Raw genomic sequence first — 18,428 nt, forward strand, 5'->3', positions numbered from 1 at the left:
CTTCACTGGTTTTTCGTGCTGTTGCTACTGACCAAAGAGATGTATGTTGTTATATTTCAGTTGTGACTAGATGTAGTTACAATACAGTGGTGACTCAATGTAGTTATAATATAATAGTGACTAGATGTAGTTATATTACAGTAGTGACTAGATCTAGTTACATTACAATAGTGACTAGATGTAGTTACAATAGTGTTGTGACTAGATGTAGTTATATTACTGTAGTGACTAGATTTAGTTACATTACAGTAGTGACCAGATGTAGTTACATTACAGTAGTGACTAGATGTAGGTGCATTACAGTAGTGACTAGATGTAGTTACAATAGAGTTGTGACTAGATGTAGTTGCATTACAGTCGTGACTAGATGTAGTTTTATTACAGTAGTGAATAGATGTAGTTATATTACAGTAGTGACTAGATTTAGTTACAATAGAGTTGTGACTTGATGTAGTTATATTACAGTAGTGACTAGATATAGGTAAAATAGAGTTGTGACTAGATGTAGTTTCATTACAGTTGTGACTAGATGTAATTGCATCACAGTAGTGACTAAATGTAGTTACATTAGAGTAGTGACTAGATGTAGTTATATTACAGTAGTGACTAGATCTAGTTACATTACAATAGTGACCAGATGGAGTTACAATAGAGTTGTGACTAGATGTAGTTATATTACAGTAGTGACTAGATGTAGTTCCATTACCATAGTGACCAAATGTAGTTATATTACAGTTGTGACTAGATGTAGGTATGTTTCAGTAGTGACTAGATGTAGTTACAGTAGAGTTGTGACTAGATGTAGTTATATTACAGTAGTGACTACATGTAGTTACATTACAGTATTGACCAGATGTAGTTATATTACAGTAGTGACTAGATGTAGTTACAATAGAGTTGTGACTAGATGTAGTTATATTACAGTAGTGACTTGATGTAGGTAAAATAGAGTTGTGACTAGATGTACTTACATTACAGTAGTGACTAGATGTAGTTACATTACAGTAGTGACTAAATGTAGTTATATTACAGTAGCGACTAGATGTAGTTACATGTCTTTCTCTCTGTCTGTCTCTCTCTCCTTCTCTTTCCCTTTCTTGCACTCTGTCTATCTTTTGACATTGTTCCCGCTATTTCTCTCTCTTGCCTCTCTTTTTTGTTGTTTTATTACTTAGTCCACCACACAGCCATAACTTCAAAACTTCAATTATTCCACAGATATGGTGCCTCTGCCCTGACTGAATTTACAAGCAATTGTGTTCTTTAATGCCGGCGTCTGCCTCTCAGCTGTCTTTGATTAATTTCCACCAGTACAAGAAAAGGGAATTACATTGACTTGATGGGAGTCGATCTGCTGCTCTGGTTTGTAATGTGAGAACCATGCATAACAGTCCTCACATTACTGTAAGAAGTTTGAAAATTTATCAAGAAGATTTCATAAACAAGTCACCACTGTGACGCAAGAGATATTAAAATTGTATTTCTATTTACCAGGGGAACAACAACTGAGCTGAGTTACACACCCAAGTAACCTCAACACAAAAGACAAACACACACACACAGACACACACACACTGTTCTTAGCACAAGAAATGACTGTCGCCTTGTAACAAAGGAGCTGAGAGAAAATAGACAGATAGGGTCCTGGGCATTTGTATTACCCCTGTCACAAGCTGATATGCTGGCCATGCATCTAAGCAAAAGCCCCACAGAACAACAAACATCAGACGCCTAAAACCTATACTTCTACTTGATAGTGGGTGCATGGTCACCATTGGAGCATGGATTGCGTAAATTCTGTTTGTTTTGGGGGTGGTTTGTGCCTCAACTGAGGATTTCTGTTGTTCACACGCATGATTTATTTCCTGTCTTTCGTTTCACGAAAGATAGGAAACATGCTGTTTGTTGGAATTGGTCCAAAGTTTGTGCACCTTCCAATGCCCCGGGGTACCTACTGTATCTCCACCCGGTTTGAATGTTATCATTGTATTGAATGGGCGTTATCAGTGGTTATCAACCTGATAACGCCCTATCAACGCCTACTGGTAGGCTCAGAAGGCAGTTATCATCCATTTGCATGGTTAAACAGGGATAAATACACAAGAAGACTCCAGATCCAATCCCAGACGAATTCAGGTCACTGCTACAGGTAAGACCATTAAAATGGGTTAGGGTAAGTCTACAGGTAAGACCATTAAAATGGGTTAAGGTTAGGGTTAGGGTAAGTCTACAGGTAAGACCATTAAAATGGGTTAAGGTTAGGGTTAGGGTAAGTCTACAGGTAAGACCTCTAAAATGGGTTAAGGTTAGGGTTAGGGTAAGTCTACAGGTAAGACCATTAAAATGGGTTAAGATTAGGGTTAGGGTAAGTCTACAGGTAAGACCATTAAAATGAGAACCTTTAAACTGTGATAATTTTGTCAATACTAAATGATCTAAATACTAAATTAACCATGTGAATGGATGATAACAGCCTTCTGAGCCTACCAGTAGGCTAGCAGGCCCCTTCTGACCCATATCTATGAGGCTGATAACCACGGATAACGCCCATTCAATCCAATGATAACATTCGAACCGCCTGGTATCTCGAGGTCTTATTAAAAAAAATGTGTGTAATCACATTAAACTTGAAACCTGTCTAGAGTTTTGTTATTGTGTCTGTGTCCAGCATTGAGTGCTAATGTTGTGTTTGCTGTTCTCTCCCCAGGAAGAGTGTCAGAACTACATCAGAGTGTTGCTGGTTAATGGAGACAGGCTGTTCACCTGTGGAACCAACGCTTTCACACCCATCTGCACCAATCGCACTGTAAGAATATAGTAATCTACTGTCTCACTTCTGTCCTGTTTGGTTATGTTCTCCTCTCCTCTAGTCTTCCTATTCCTGTCTATATTCAATCATATTCTTTCCCCTACCTCCACTCTCCTCTACTTCCTGTTTTTCTGTGTCTTCTCTCTCCCCAACTTCCTGTTCCTGTCTGTATCTTCACCACTCTTCTAATGTACTCTCTCCCTCTGTATCTACTTCACCTATTGTGTGCCGGTACAACGTACTGTTAAAAGTGTGTTCATTGTTTGATCTTAGAATTGAGGATGGAAGTTGAAGAGGGGGGGGTGGGGGTTACCTTTGTAGTGACATTTGTTTTTCTTCAAAAGCAGTCATTGCAAAGGTCAATGTCTCAAATTCACTATTTAATGTGGCAGAAATATATATGGTATAAATGTCAAGACATTATTATGATGGTATTTTATTAGTCATAGGAACACACATTTACTCTGAGTGGGCATAACTATATGAATATATATATAGAGGCATAACTATATATATATACATGTAGAGAGTGAGAGAGAGGGGGAGGGAGAGAGAGACTGGTAGACATACAGACCCCACAGAGCTCATGGAAAGAAACAAAGAAAGTTAAAACAAACAAAAGCAAAAACAGAGCAAAAAACTATAAAAAAAGCTAAGCAAATTGAATGGTACATTGGCTTCAGGAGAGAATACACAGTGGGAGAATATCTGAACACTGTCACTGACCCCAAAATTAAGAAAAATCTTGAGAGCATGATGATTTGAGAGGAGGGTGTGTGCACAGCCCACAAACTGTGGTGGAAGCAGAGCTGTTCTTCCACAACTCAAAACGTGTAACCACATTACAGACTCATATATACCTCAGACCTTACAGACCCACAAACAACTTCAAATGTAAACAAACATTGATAAACTCCTGTGTCAGTTAGGTGAATTACTGCAATGAGCAATTGCAGCAATAACAGAACAAGATCTGAGACCCGGAGCCATGAAAAGCCAATGGGAGGACATTGTAAACATAACACTATTTGTTTTCCCTTGTCATTTATACTTTTTTAGCACATTGTTACTGTACATAGCTAAAATTATAACAGTCGGCATTAGAGCATCCATCATCCTACAGCTGACATTTATCTGAGGCTAAGCAGGGTCAGTGCAGGGTGGTCCCTGGATGGGAGACCAGATGATGCTGGAAGTGGTGTTGGAGAGCCATTTGGGGGCACTCTTTCCCCGTTGTAAATATCAAATCCCAGGGCAGTTAAAGGGGATATTGCTCTGTAGGGAGCTGTCTATTGGATAGTATGTTAAACGGACGTCCTGACTCTGTTGTTGACCATCATCCCTGGACACTGTTCATAAGATTTGGGGTGTACTTCAGCAATCTTCATTCCCTACTTGTTTGGGGGCCTTTTGTCTTCAGTCCTGTCTTTAGCATGTGAAAGGCATGCTAGATTGAGTTTAGATCGAGTGAATACTTTTTGGCCCTTACATTTTTTTTCCTGCTGCATGATGAAGCATAGTCAAATGAGTTTGAAACGCTTCTCTACTTCAGATTGTATCTGTGCACTCAGCAATAATATTATAATGATGATACGTGTGGCAGTTCCAGTGGCAGACATACATGCCCAAGCCAGAACTATGTAATTTGTAATTCTGTAATACCGGGCTGAACTGTAAAAGAGAATTTACTCTCTTTTCATTATCTTTGTTTCCTAACTAAAATGCAGGGACTACAAGACCTGCATGTTTTCTAATTTGTTCATGGATGAAAATGGATGAAAATAACCCCGAAATTATTGATGACAATCTGCACTTTTACTCCATAGTTTTTGTATATTAATAAATCCAGCGTGCTAAAAAAACGTAAAATGTGTAACTGTCCAAGCACTGAAGAGGTGTTTCATCACTCAGTCATACTGTGTACATAACCACAGATGAGTACCCTCCTGGTGACCTTTTCACCTGCATTTCCTGAAAGTGATTTCAATCCAAATATCCTTTTCCCGAAAATACCAGAATGAATTCCAAAGCCTTATAGATATTTATAGCCTTATTTTCACCAACTCTCTATGCGTTTGCTAGTAAAGAGAGAGTGTAATCATCTAGCGTTGCTTTTGATGATGGCAATGAGGAAATTTCCAAATGATGGTGGCCATGATGAGTATCACGGTTATGACATAGAGCTTTTTATTACAGACCCGACGTCCTCTTTGTTGTCCTGTAGAAAGCGTTGAGTCATTGACTCAGGCATCCAACACCTGCTTGGCAGTCTCAGTCTCTGTGTCTCGTTCACGTTCTGAGACCGCTGCAAGGAAGTGTCACATGACATCCGACCAGGAAGAAGAGGAGCAAAAGAGAGATGAAATCTCAGTCAATAGTGCTGTGTCAAAGTGGTGTGCATTTAGTGGTGTCAATGTGAGCCCATTCTTCCCTAGCAACCACAGCTGCTATGTGTCCCAATGAGAGGACTCATTCACTCTGTTGCTTTAATATGCATGATAGATGCAGGCTCGGTCCATACTATATTTTCGCCCCACCATTCTTACTGACTGAACTCGACCCAAACACTTCCCTGAACACCCAGAATGAGCTCCATCAATATGTCCTTTCAACTCAGACCTCAGGCCCAGACACAGAAACACTGTGTTGGGCCGAGCTGAGACGTGCCGGAAGCCTGGAGCCGGAGGTGGTTTGTGTCGCCAGAACCATCAGCGGTCCAAATCGACCCACTCTCATTAATCTATCCTAAGAGACCCATTTTTATACTGTTGGAACAAGCATCACATCCCTTAGGAAGTTGGATTGTCCATCTCTCCAATGATTATACCTGAAGCTGCCATTACAGAGAAACTTTAGTCTGACAAAGCTTGTGGTCTGTGTATTTAAATATTCCCCAGCTGAGACTCTTCCTGGCACATTCTGTAGGACGTGAAGTATTATTTTTTTTTTTAAGTAGTCCCAAAATCTGCAACTACAATGGGAGAATGAGAATTTGAGTATTTATAGTTCATTGGAATGGTTTCCATGGAAACAAAAGATACATTCAAAGAACAGTTTATGGCTAAATAATTTAGGTTTATATAAATTCACTTTGTAAAGCATTACCTCACATTTTAGATTAAGAGGTAATCACAGAATGTTGGAATATATAAATGCAGTTATTTCTATACCAATTCCTCACAGTTTAGATTAAGAGGTAATCACAGAATTATACCAATTCCTCACAGTTTAGATTAAGAAGAAAAAAGCTGTGAGTCTTGCTTTAAGTATGTCTTGTGCTTTCACCGTTTAACCACGAGTTATAATTGCATATTGGCTAAGAAAGACTGTACACATTCCACCTGAAATTCAAGGCTGCTGAAGCAATGTGCACTGGTTGAGTTTTTACTGGGAACAACTGCACTGTCTAAGGGCCAAGGGTAGGACGATGGGCTTAAAGGATCTCTAAATCAGAGAGCTGGGTTTGGCCACACTATCAAAGGCCAACAAACCAAAACGGGGAGATCTGAGCTTTACATTGAGAGGCTGGTGAAAATGGAGAGACTTTACCTTAGTTACTGTTGTGGTTTAATAATACTTTAAAACATATCGATTTTCAGCCATTACAATGACTCAATATCCCAAGACACAAAATGATCATACATAAATATACATCCGATAACATTTAAGGTATTGCATTTATTATATTTTTATCATACTTGGGAACATTCACTTAAGTGCTAATTTAAAAAGAATACATTTCCCGTGAAATACCTTCAATGAAAAGTCTATTTAGATTATATAATATGTTAATGTATTTTTACTTTAACCAAAGAGGAATCCAAAGAGGAATCGCATGAACCTGTCCATGAAATACCATGCTATAATGAATGTGAGGTTTTTGCATTGCATCCAATGGCAGAATTTAGGTTCATGACTTTAGTGTGTGGTTTTGATAGGGTAAGCTGATTATAAAAGTCAGTCAGAAGGGTCTTAGTCCTGCCTGAATAGCGTTTATAGCTAATTAACAGGAATAGCCTGGCAGTACATATGGTTTTCAGGACCTTCAAGGATAATGTATTGTAGGCTGCCAACTGAGCATACTGGAATGCAGGTTGCTAATATTTTCAAGTAAATTGTCTATCTAACCTTGATTGCCAAAGGTAGGCTAAGAGCTATGGTCCTGTAAGATAGTCTCGAATTGTTACTATCACAATGAATTATTGAAGTCCAAATCTCTTTTGTAGTAACTAAGCAGTAACTCTCAGCTCAATGTTCAGCCTTGTTTTATTGTCTGATGGTTCTGCTGTAACTCACAGTAGTGAAGACCAGTCAATGTCGGTTTGGGAGAGTGTGTCGGAGGCTAGGACAGGAGAGCAGAAGCTCATGTCACGTATCCCGCACACCCACTCTGTTTACTCCTGTATGCATTTGGGTTATGTATTGCATACTGATAAACATATTAATTATTCATCTCCACCTTCATACCACCCCTCTAGCTGACCAACCTGACAGAGATCCATGACCAGATCAGTGGAATGGCCCGGTGTCCCTACAACCCTCTCCATAACTCCACAGCCCTGATCACCTCCAGTGGAGAGCTGTATGCTGCTACAGCCATGGACTTCTCTGGAAGAGACCCGGCGATCTACCGCAGCCTGGGGGGGCTGCCTCCTCTACGCACCGCGCAGTACAACTCCAAATGGCTCAATGGTAAAGTGGGCTCAGAGCTGGCTAGAGGATGCATGTGGAGGAGACAGGTGGAGGAGACAGGTGAAGGAGACAACACAGGGAGCCTGATCACTGCCCCTCCAAATGGCTCAGTGGAGGTTTGGAACAGCAGAGAGGGTGGGGGTTAGCCTGGTTGAGCAGAGATGGTTTTAACAGGGAATAAAAGTGGCTGGGTTAAAGAAAGGTTACAGGTGGGCTGATGGTATATATACTAAAAGCGGCAAAATGTCACTGTTATCACTGATGACAAAGAACGCGTTCACACTGTTTTGTTTCCATTTTTGTCCTGGCAAGTAGCCCAATCTGGATCAAAGACTCAAACTTTTTTTTATTACTACTTTAAAAAAGTTGCCTCATTCATTTTTCTTTTTTCCTTTTGAAGGACATGAAACTGACATTTCCATCTGGTACAGAAACAAAGAAATCAGTGTGTCGGTCTGAAGAGCTCAGTGGGTCACAGTTCAAGAGCAGCCCCTCACCTGGAACAGGGCTGCTGATTGAATACTCTGCTTCAGTTGTTTGCTTGCTCTAAAAGAGCGGGTCAATCGCTATCTTGTCAGCCAAGGATTTTATCTGATTCGCATTAAAGCCAGATTGAAAAAATAAATTAAAAGCCACCACATACATAGTGCCGGGACAACCTTTGAAGAAAAGGTTTAATAACTAATTTTATGGCAAATTGATTTTTTTTTCTTCTCCCTCTCTCCCTGTTATGCTTTGCAAAGGTGTGGATGTAGAAGAAGGTTTGAAAGGAGTGAAGTAGAAAAAAGAAACTATTTCATTTAAATGTGAATTAAATCACTGTCAGAGAGGATAAAGCGTGCGGTTAAAGTCCAATAATGTCATACATAAAAATGAACACCACAGCTATGAGTACCCAGGGAGGTCAGCACTTTTAGGCCATTACACTACACCACTGTTTTGGCCATTCCTCATGCTAACCTTTAGGTTTTCCCTGGGTGAATAATGAGCCTTGCTATTGAAACACAAAGTCATTAATTTGAATGCCATATTGAATTAATTTGAATCACCTCTACTTCACAGCTCTACCTCACACCCCTATGGACCTTTAGTCTATCATTCACAACTTACTGTCGTACAGCTCCCTGTGCCTCTCACTATTCCTCTCCCTCTTTCACTTCTTCTCTCTTCTGCTCTTCTCTGATTCTTATTTTTCTTTCTATCTTTCTCAACCTAGTATGTCCCCTCTCTCTTTAACATGTTTTCTTCCTTTCTCTCTCCCTCCCTCTCCAACTAACTGTATTTCAACTACAACTGTATTTCAGCTTCTACTGTATTTCAACTTCAGCTGTATTTCTCTCAGCCCTTCACTTGTCCCAACATCACCCTCTTTCGGAGCTGTCTCCTTTTCTCACCAGATCGAAATAACTCTTTTGTTCTCCCCTTCCCTCTCTCCACTCTTCCGTCCTCCGATAGAGCCTAACTTCGTCTCGTCATATGATATCGGGAACTTCACCTATTTCTTCTTCCGGGAGAATGCGGTGGAACATGACTGTGGTCGAACTGTGTTCTCGCGTGCCGCCCGGGTCTGTAAGAATGACATTGGAGGGCGGTTCCTATTGGAGGACACCTGGACCACGTTCATGAAGGCCCGGTTGAACTGTTCTCGTCCAGGAGAGATACCCTTTAATTATAATGAACTGCAGGGAACATTCTACTTGCCAGAGTTAGAACTTCTCTATGGGATCTTCACTACTAATGTGTAAGTGTGAGAGACATACTTTACACGCGCATAAACAACAGCATTCCCGCTCGCACACGCACCTAAACACACACACATACTACACAAACATAATACATACATACACACAGAGCATTCTCTGCCCAAAATGAACTTAAAGGATCATTATCTAGAATGTATTCTAGAATGTGGAATCTAGGTAGATTGTAGCTGCAATTTCTCCTTTTGACCAATTGAAATTCCTAATTTTAAGATATTTGAAGATAATTATGGATTTAAACTTTCTGGAGAATAAATATTGTGGAACAATATCATTCCCTTATTACTACAGAGATGTTATGGACATTTTTGGATATTCTAATGTAAATATTCTAAATATTGTCCATTTAATTGCTTTGCAGAAATGGAAAACTCTTAAATTGACCAAAACTGAAGTACCCTGCAGGCACGCTTATTACGGTCTTTCACACAATTTTTAAAAAAAGTTTTTACACTGATTTCTCTCATTTGCTATTTTCTCATCTAGAGGAGAAATGCCTTTGTGGCTAGTGACTGTTTGAAAAGTCAAAACTATCGATCAGTCTCAACCAATACTCTTAGCCAGAGAGGCAGAACATCTTAATTGAAGCCTGGTTTTATATGTATACCCACGTTTGACCATCACTCACAGCGTGCCTGTGTTAAGGACACTATCTGGTGGGGACAAATATGGAGGTTTATTTATAGTTTACCAAACTTTTATGGTAACTGAATTTCTGAATCTCAGTACCACTGAAGTACCCCCCTCATGTGTATTTTACCAGTAAGCTTAATGTCTCATGAGTCTTTTCAAGTAACCCCTGTGGATAGATCTAGTACTGACTGGAGTCCCAGTACCACTGGTTGGGAACCTGTGATCTAGTGGACCAAATCGCAGACTGGACATTAGGCAACCTGTGATCTAGTGGACCAAATCGCAGACTGGACATTAGGCAACATAGATTACACAGAGATGGAAATTCCAACAAAGCACAATTCTTTCCACCATCAATACATATCATTGTCTCTCGCTCTCTCTCACTACATATCACTGTCTCTCACTGTCTCTCTCCGTGTCTTGGTCTTTCTATCCAGGAACAGCATAGCAGCATCTGCTGTGTGTGCCTTCAACCTCAGTGCCATCACCCAGGTCTTTAGTGGACCCTTCAAGTACCAGGAGAACTCGCGCTCCGCCTGGCTGCCCTACCCCAACCCTAACCCTGACTTTCAGGTAAGGAACATCACCCAACACGGTCTCTGACTCAGCTTACATGGACATCTCCTATCCCAACTGTAGGAAAGTCCTTGTAACACAGGTTCAAAGTCAACGTCTTTTTTTCTTGACAAATGCACAAAATATGACATGGCACACGACATCTACGCGGTGAGACGTCAGCTGGGTGCGGGAGTTGCTGTATCAAAATATTTCGATTAACATCATATTTTGACTTTTAGATCAAGCTGATGAACCACAGTGACATTTATTGACAGTGTTCATATTTTTGTTCATATTTACCTGAGGTGCCAATAACTCTAGAGGGTTGGAATGAGGACCCTGAATCCGCTTTTTAAAGTCTGAGATATACCAGACCTCAATATGGCGTTATAGCTAACATAGTGTGACAAGACAATTGTCAGGTCAGTGCCTTATATAAGATGGGCCAGCGTGGCCTGTGTCTCTTCTGAACAGTTACCTCTACTGCTAATCTAGTCGTCATTTATTGCCATTAGACTTGTCTGGTGATGCTGAGTCAACGTGGAAGGTGACATTTTAATACTTGAACAACTCGGTCCAATTAACCAACACACACAAGCACCACCACACACTCTCTGCTTCCGTTGGAATCTTCTTATGGGTAGGTATGTATTCATGTATATTTGAGGCCAAACGGGTGTAGATTTCTGTGCCTCAGTGTCCCTGCACGCTTCTCATTAACTCAATGAGAAGCGTTGAGTGCCCCCCTCAATCACTTCACTAACATGTTAATAATGACAAAACAACATTACACAACTCACTGTTGTTGAATTTATATCGGCATAATGGCGCCATTGATGTGACCGTGATAATTTGAGCCAATTTACAACAGGAAATGTGAATTGTCATGTTGAGTATAAATACTGGTGGTTGATACATTTCTCGTTTTGGCAAAAGAAAAGTCTAGTGAAATGTTGTAGTCAAATGTGTACCTTGAATGCATTACAAATACACACACGCCGCTGCTCAAAACAATCCCTGCAGCAGCAGCCTGTCAGGTGTTGCTGCTCGTAACAAACCACTACAGTTCTCTTCCTGGAGACGTAAGACGTTGCTCTGACCTTATTAAATCCACCTCCTAGTTAATGTGGGATTGGTCGACATGAATTCTGAAACTAGATCGTGGTTGGAGGGCAGGGACAACCTCGACCTCCATAAGGCACCTCCATACCTCCACTCAAAAGCAGGGAAGATGTTTTGGGCTCTCAATGTTAAAGAACATGGTTCTGCAGTTTCTTAGTAGCCTGACCTTGCCTAACAGATCTAATAAATTGTTGTCAGCAATATTTTTTTATTTTTATTGAACTAGTAGCAGAATTGCGTTGCCATTTAACCTGAATATTTGCCATTCTGTTATTCTGTAATTGATTGGTGTTGGATTTGATGAAGAAATGCTTAATATACTGATGACACTATTTGGATGGCAATAACTGAGCTTCTTCTTGGTTTCAACTATTACACAGGGGTTTCTCTGAGACCCAGAGGGGCTCCTCAAGGAACCTTTTTAGCCTGGAATGGTTCCGCCCTTCTGAGAACCCAATAGGTTTTAAGTAAAGGTACCCAAGTACCTTTACTTAAAATAATGTAGAGGTAGGAGAATTTGGATGCCTCAGCCAATTCAAAGCTTGGGGCTCTGTAGCGATGACACAGAGAGAATGGTCCATGACAGGAAGTTCTTGCAGCTCTCGGGGCTAGACGGATTAGATAGCATGCAGGCTATTCTACACAGTAGAATCTAATTATCTCAGGGGGTTGTGGGAGCCAGCATGGGCACATATACCCAGGCGCATCCACGCGGCTGCTTGCGTTCTATACCAGAGCCTACTCATTAGCCTGGGGTGGACTTGATCAGCGGGTTATATGCTTGATAGACACCCATTTGCACATGAAGATTTGTAGGTCTGAACAGGGCCACAGTTGAGAGGGTGCAGAGTGGACGTGAGTGTGTGTGTGTCTCTGTGTGCGTGTGTAGTCGTGTGTGCATGCATGTGTACCAGCCTTCTCCAGGCACAGGAGGAATTGCGTTGAGCTGCACTTTTTCCAAACACACACGCATGCACACACACACACACACACACACACACTTCCCCATTGGAGCGTTGCACACTTTATCTAGGTTGGGGTGACATCTTCATCAAGTATTTGTCAATGTTGGAGGATTAGATTTACGAGCTTTGGATTAATGGCAGCCCTGCATTGATGTAAAATGGCCTGCCCATATATCTAGCCCTTCAGACATGGACAAATACACACAGATACGAGCACAGATACACATAAATGCATACGTACGAACAAACAAGCAAATGAATGTGTAAGTGGAGGGGTGGGTTTTCACACACACCCACAAGGATCATCCCTTTCCTCTGGAATATTATTGCCACAAACCCTGGCTTTAATATATTTGTCAATGTTGGATGTAGACCAACCAGCGATCCACTGACTGTTTCTGTGCAGTATCAGGTCATCTGGCATCTGGCTGGGTTCTGTGTGTTGATAGATAGTGCAGATAGTTATCTTCCACTGTAAAGTGTAAAATTAACATTTCACTCAAAATGTGAGGAGATTGATGTGTTTTTCCGAAAACTCTTGTTGATGATTTCCCAAAGGTTGTTATACATTACACTGTTCGTGCATATCTGGCTATCCTATTAACCTGGTAGCCCTTTCCCTCCAGCTCAGAAGTGTATAACGGCTGTGTCTGGTGTTTAGTATCATCAAGCCTGCTGAAGCCTGTACCGATGGGTGTCACGGAAGAGTCTCTTGAGAAATGACAGACGCGCGCACGCACACACACACACCGACATGCGCGCACACACACTCAACACCCACCCATTGACAAATGACAGCTATGCCCCTTACCTTCACTTCCACATGGGAAATCATACATCACTCACAGAACCCATCACCATATCACTCTTTGTTTTACTCACAAACTGTTCACACTTATACTACACACACACACACACACACTCAAGGCAGTTGTAGTGGTGGTTGTAGTAGTGGTGGTAGTAGTGATGGTAGTAGTGGTGGTGGTAGTAGTAGTACTGGTTGTAGTAGTGGTGGTAGTAGTAGTACTGGTTGTAGTAGTGGTGGTGGTAGTTGTAGTACCGGTTTTAGTAGTAGTAGTGATGGTAGTAGTAGTACCGGTTGTAGTAGTGATGGTTTTTGTAGTGGTAGTAGTAGTACCAGTTGTAGTAGTGGTGGTGGTTGTAGTAGTGGTGGTGGTAGTAGTAGTGATGGTTTTTGTAGTGGTAGTAGTAGTACCAGTTGTAGTAGTGGTGGTGGTTGTAGTAGTGGTGGTGGTAGTACTAGTAGTAGTGGTGGTAGTAGTACTGGTTGTTGTAGTGGTGGTTGTAGTAGTAGTGGTGGTAGTAGTAGTACCAGTTGTAGTAGTGGTGGTTGTAGTAGTGGTGGTTGTAGAAGTGGTGGTGGTAGTAGTAGTACTGGTTGTAGTAGTGGTGGTAATGGTGGTGGTGGTAGTAGTAGTAGTAGTAGTAGTAGTGGTGGTGGTGGTGGTAGTGGTTGTAGTAGTAGTGGTGGCTGTAGTATTAGTGGTGGTGGTAGTAGTAGTAGTAGTGCTTGTAATAGTGGGGGTGGTAGTAGTAGTGGTTGTGGCAGTAGTAGTACCGGTTGTAGTAATAGTAGTGGTTGTAGTAGTGGTGGTTGTGGTAATAGTAGTGGTAGTAGTAGTGGTTGTGTCAGTAGTAGTACTGGTTGTAGTAGTGGTGGTTGTAGTAATAGTGGTGGTAGTAGTAGCACCGGTTGTAGTAGTGGTAGAGGTGGTTGACCCCTTCCTATCCTAGGGAACCTGGAATCCCAGTTGTGAGCATGTCAAAACCAGGGATTAATTTGTATAATGTGTGTGTGTGTGTGTGTGTGTGTGTGTGCTGAAGGATTTATATTATACACATATACATATATAATAAATGTCTATCTGTTCATAGGAGAGCAGACATGGTTAGTGAAGGTATCTTCGATTGAAAAGTAGATGGGAAATGAGTCCTCCTTATCAACCTGTCACCGTGGTGTGTTGTTGTTATTCTGCCTGACTGCTCTGGGTGTTTGTTGCTCTTGAATAATGTACAGTATGAGTTCTAATGATCTCCCTCCATCGCTCCCTCTTCATTTCTGCTCTCCAGTGTGGTACCATAGACTATGGCTCTTACGTGAACTTAACAGAGAGAAATCTGCAGGATGCCCAGAAGTTCCTGCTGATGCATGAGGTAGTTCAGCCAGTCCAGCCTGTCCCCTACTTCATGGAGGACAGCGTCCGCTTCTCCCACGTCGCTGTGGATGTGGTGCAGGGCAAGGACATGCTGTTCCACATCATATATCTGGCCACAGGTGAGGGGAAACTGTGTGTGTGTGTGTGTGTGTGTGTGTTTGTATGTGTATAACGAAAACTGTACTTCATACATTTATTATGAACAGTATAAAACATTGAAATGTTTTACTGCAGCATCCTGTAGCCAAATTGTGGTGGAAAAAATCCTGCCCTGGTGCTATACTGCTTCGGTACTATAATTCCAACCCACATAATACCGTTTTGAATCTTTATAGCAGTGGTTCTCAAACTAGGGGTACCTCTGTGGCCAGATCACTTTTTTGTAAAAATAAATAAATAACATAAACTCAAAATATATTACCAGAAGGCACCAGCAGAAAACATTTCTTTTATGCAAGGTATCTGTGTTTAGATGGTGTAATACAATACAGCGAATATCATTAATGAACACATTGGTATTGGTATGCCTTTTTTTAATATACATTTTTTGTAATTCAACCTTTGCAACAAAACAGCTTTCTCAGTCTAATTACAAAATGTGTAGAAAAGAAATTAACCTTCTTTTTCCTTTTCTGTTTGCTTCCTCCCTGAGCCTAGGACTTAGTTAATCTTATATATCCCTTATTCCTGTTTGTAAATGTACTCTTGTCATTTTATATGTATTTGTATAGTCGTATTAGGCAGTTATATATGTATATATATTGTTTATATTTTTTTCAATTGTTACAGTATTGATGTTTCCTGTGTCCTGTATTGCATTTGAATGACTTTGGTCAGGTTATCATCAAAAATGAGAAGTGACTTATATGATGGTTAAATCAAATAAGGTGTGCTTTGTAAAACGTCATATGTGTTTCCCCATTTAGTATGAGGTACAGATTTACATGTAACTTCAATATGTTTAAAGTGTCTCATTAATGTAAAATATGCAGTATAAGGGATTTAAATGGCGGTAAACCCATCATTTTTAAGCATCTGGTCTGGTTTGCTCTGTAGTCACTGCCAGTTGAAATGCCTTGGTCAAAGCTTTCACTCTAGAAGTAAATGTGACATAAAACATCAAATATTCATTAATATGCTCTAATGTGTAAACACTTAGGAGCCAATCTGCTGCCACAAATCCCATGTAATTATACTATAATCCAAATCCCTGACAATTACTAAATTTGTTTATACATGTATTAATTAATTACAATTGATGTAAACTGGTTCAGGGGGGTGACCCAGCACATAGACCCAGTGAATAGAGTGGTTCTGGGGGGTGATCCAGCACATAGAATCAGTGAATACTGTGGTTCAGGGGGGTGATCCAACACATAGACTCAGTGAATACAGTGGTTCAGGGGGGTGATCCAGCACATGGACTCAGTGAACACTGTGGTTCAGGGGGGTGATCCAGCACATAGACTCAGTGAATACAGTGGTTCAGGGGGGTGATCCAGCACATAGACTCAGTGAATACTGTGGTTCAGGGGGGTGATCCAGCACATGGACTCAGTGAATACAGTGGTTCCAGCACATGGTAGTGGGGTCAGGGATGAGACATCAAGCTGTCATTCTGCTGACATGAATGGAATCACAATGAATCGCCATGTGATCTTCATATGCAACAGCATACACGAAAGCATACACACACACACACTTAACACCCAGACACATGTACACCAACCCCCATCCACAAACACATTCCTTTCCACAGACTCCCCAATCACAGAGAGATGGTAAACACCATGAAATTGCAACCATTGGCCTGACAGTTGTTTGTAGCGCATCGACACAGGATAGAACAGAAAGGATTAACCTCACTTACGCTGCTGGCTTATGCCATGCTCTGTCTCATTTTGTCTCCCTGTTATTTCTGGATCCCCCTCAAACTATTCTGCATCACTAGCCTTAGGGGCTTTTCTCCGTGTCTGATGCTCTTGCTAGCAAAACATTGCTTCCATTGTGTGTTTGCACAAGGCCATGGGTGTGCAAGTTTACATCTCCCGTGGGAGTGGGTCTGTCTGTCTGATCAATGTGGCTTTAGAGTGAGAGCGGTGGGTTCACACAGAGCAGAGGAGTTTCTGGATGATAACCAGACGCTAATGAAAACATCTGAATCGGTGCCAGGGCCATTAGCGACGGCTACCGCACATAGCTAATCACTAGTGGTTGCAGTGCATTGTACTGTTTGGGGCCATTCTCGGGTACCTGATAAGCTGACTAGAAGGCCAAAGGACTAGAGGGTAAAATTCTGTGCCTTTTCAACTCCTGCACAAAGCCTCTTTTAATTATTGCGTGTATGAATGCCTATAATGTTGTAGCCAACCAAATTATAGCCTACTCTTCTCTGCCTGTAGCATTTTGTCAAGTCCACTTCTTTATTTCTGAGTATCTTTGCCATTGGTTTCTCAGTTCCCAGATCTATAAAACATATTTTTCTGCTTCAAGGCAGAACTGTAGTTTTGTATTTTACCATCTTGAATATATGTGTTAGGGTAGAGGAATTCGTCTTTCTTACTGTACCATTTTAAAATCTAATTACGTTCCCCTCCCCACAGGGACTACATGTATAATTGACTATGCTTGTTTGAGTTGCCTCCAAATTCTGTATCTTACGCAATCACAAGAGATTTTAGCCTGGCCAGGAAAAAATGGAAGTTAAAGGAGAGAACACATGACACCATCTACATAATAGTGTTTTAGAGATTTTAAGCCAAATGCGCACCTAATCTGTAAAATCAAGACATTCTATGATGAAAATGTTTCATGTATAAAAACACAAGTTTCCTTCCCCTCAGACAACCAAACCTTCTCCCCCTGTTCTCTCCCTCCAGACTATGGCACCATCCGGAAGGTCCTTTCTCCTCTGAACCAGTCCACGGGCAGCTGTCTATTGGATGAGATTGAGTTGTTCCCGCCCAGGAAGCGACAACCAATCAGAAGCCTCCTGATTCTACACAGCAGCAGTGAGCTGTATGTCGGTGTCAGGGACCAGGTAATCAAGATACCACTGATGAGATGCAACTTCCACAAGACAAGAGAGTGAGTACTACACACACACAGACACAGACACACACACACATGCGTACGGACACACATACATACTCTTATCAGCCAGACAACAGAAATGTGTCGGCATTATTTAAGGAAGCTAGGCACCGGTTTCATTCCAAAACAACTCACAGAGGCACACCGTACAGCACTATTCCACAACTATGGAGTTACATAGCTGTTACAAGCTGATTACTTCAGTGAACCAAATTATAGCCAGCCTGGGATGATGCCAAGGTAATATATACTGTTGGCCTACCTTGTCTTTTCAGCTGCTGTAGCTATTGTAGTGGAAGTATGTTAATGAGACATATTGAGTTTCTGACAGAGAGACGCCAGATCGTTCAAAGGAAAGGCCTGGATATGAAACCAGGGCCAAGGATAACAGTAGACCCATGATTCACAGGGACGTGTTTCCCAAATTGTACCTTATTCCCTATTTAGGGGTTCTACTTTTGCTCTGGGCAAATGCAATGCACTACAGTGTATAGGATATAGGTAGGTTGGTATTTGGGATGCAGAATCTGATTTAGATTCACTGGAGCAGGGAGACTATCAACTCAAATGAAGAGAGTTGGAGAAAAAATAGCAAAGTTAATCACTTCATTAAATT

The 18,428-nt window shown here is 41.2% G+C and overlaps 1 protein-coding gene across 4 annotated transcripts in view; it reads left to right on the top strand.

The window, feature by feature from the left end:
* Window positions 1-18,428, top strand: part of sema5a (sema domain, seven thrombospondin repeats (type 1 and type 1-like), transmembrane domain (TM) and short cytoplasmic domain, (semaphorin) 5A) — a 121,744-nt gene that overhangs the window by 60,587 nt on the left and 42,729 nt on the right. For all 4 annotated transcript variants that reach the window (XR_004575098.1, XM_034289437.1, XM_034289438.1 and 1 more), the window contains exons 6-11: window positions 2,708-2,806; window positions 7,288-7,501; window positions 8,957-9,242; window positions 10,335-10,470; window positions 14,634-14,838; window positions 17,599-17,806. Coding sequence is in view for 3 of the 4 variants with exons in the window: in XM_034289437.1 (XP_034145328.1) it covers window positions 2,708-2,806; window positions 7,288-7,501; window positions 8,957-9,242; window positions 10,335-10,470; window positions 14,634-14,838; window positions 17,599-17,806 (1,148 nt within the window). In the remaining variant the exon portion in view is untranslated. The remainder of the gene's footprint in view (window positions 1-2,707; window positions 2,807-7,287; window positions 7,502-8,956; window positions 9,243-10,334; window positions 10,471-14,633; window positions 14,839-17,598; window positions 17,807-18,428) is intronic.

Source organism: Esox lucius, chromosome 21 (assembly GCF_011004845.1).
Source record: "Esox lucius isolate fEsoLuc1 chromosome 21, fEsoLuc1.pri, whole genome shotgun sequence".
Lineage (NCBI taxonomy): Eukaryota > Metazoa > Chordata > Actinopteri > Esociformes > Esocidae > Esox > Esox lucius.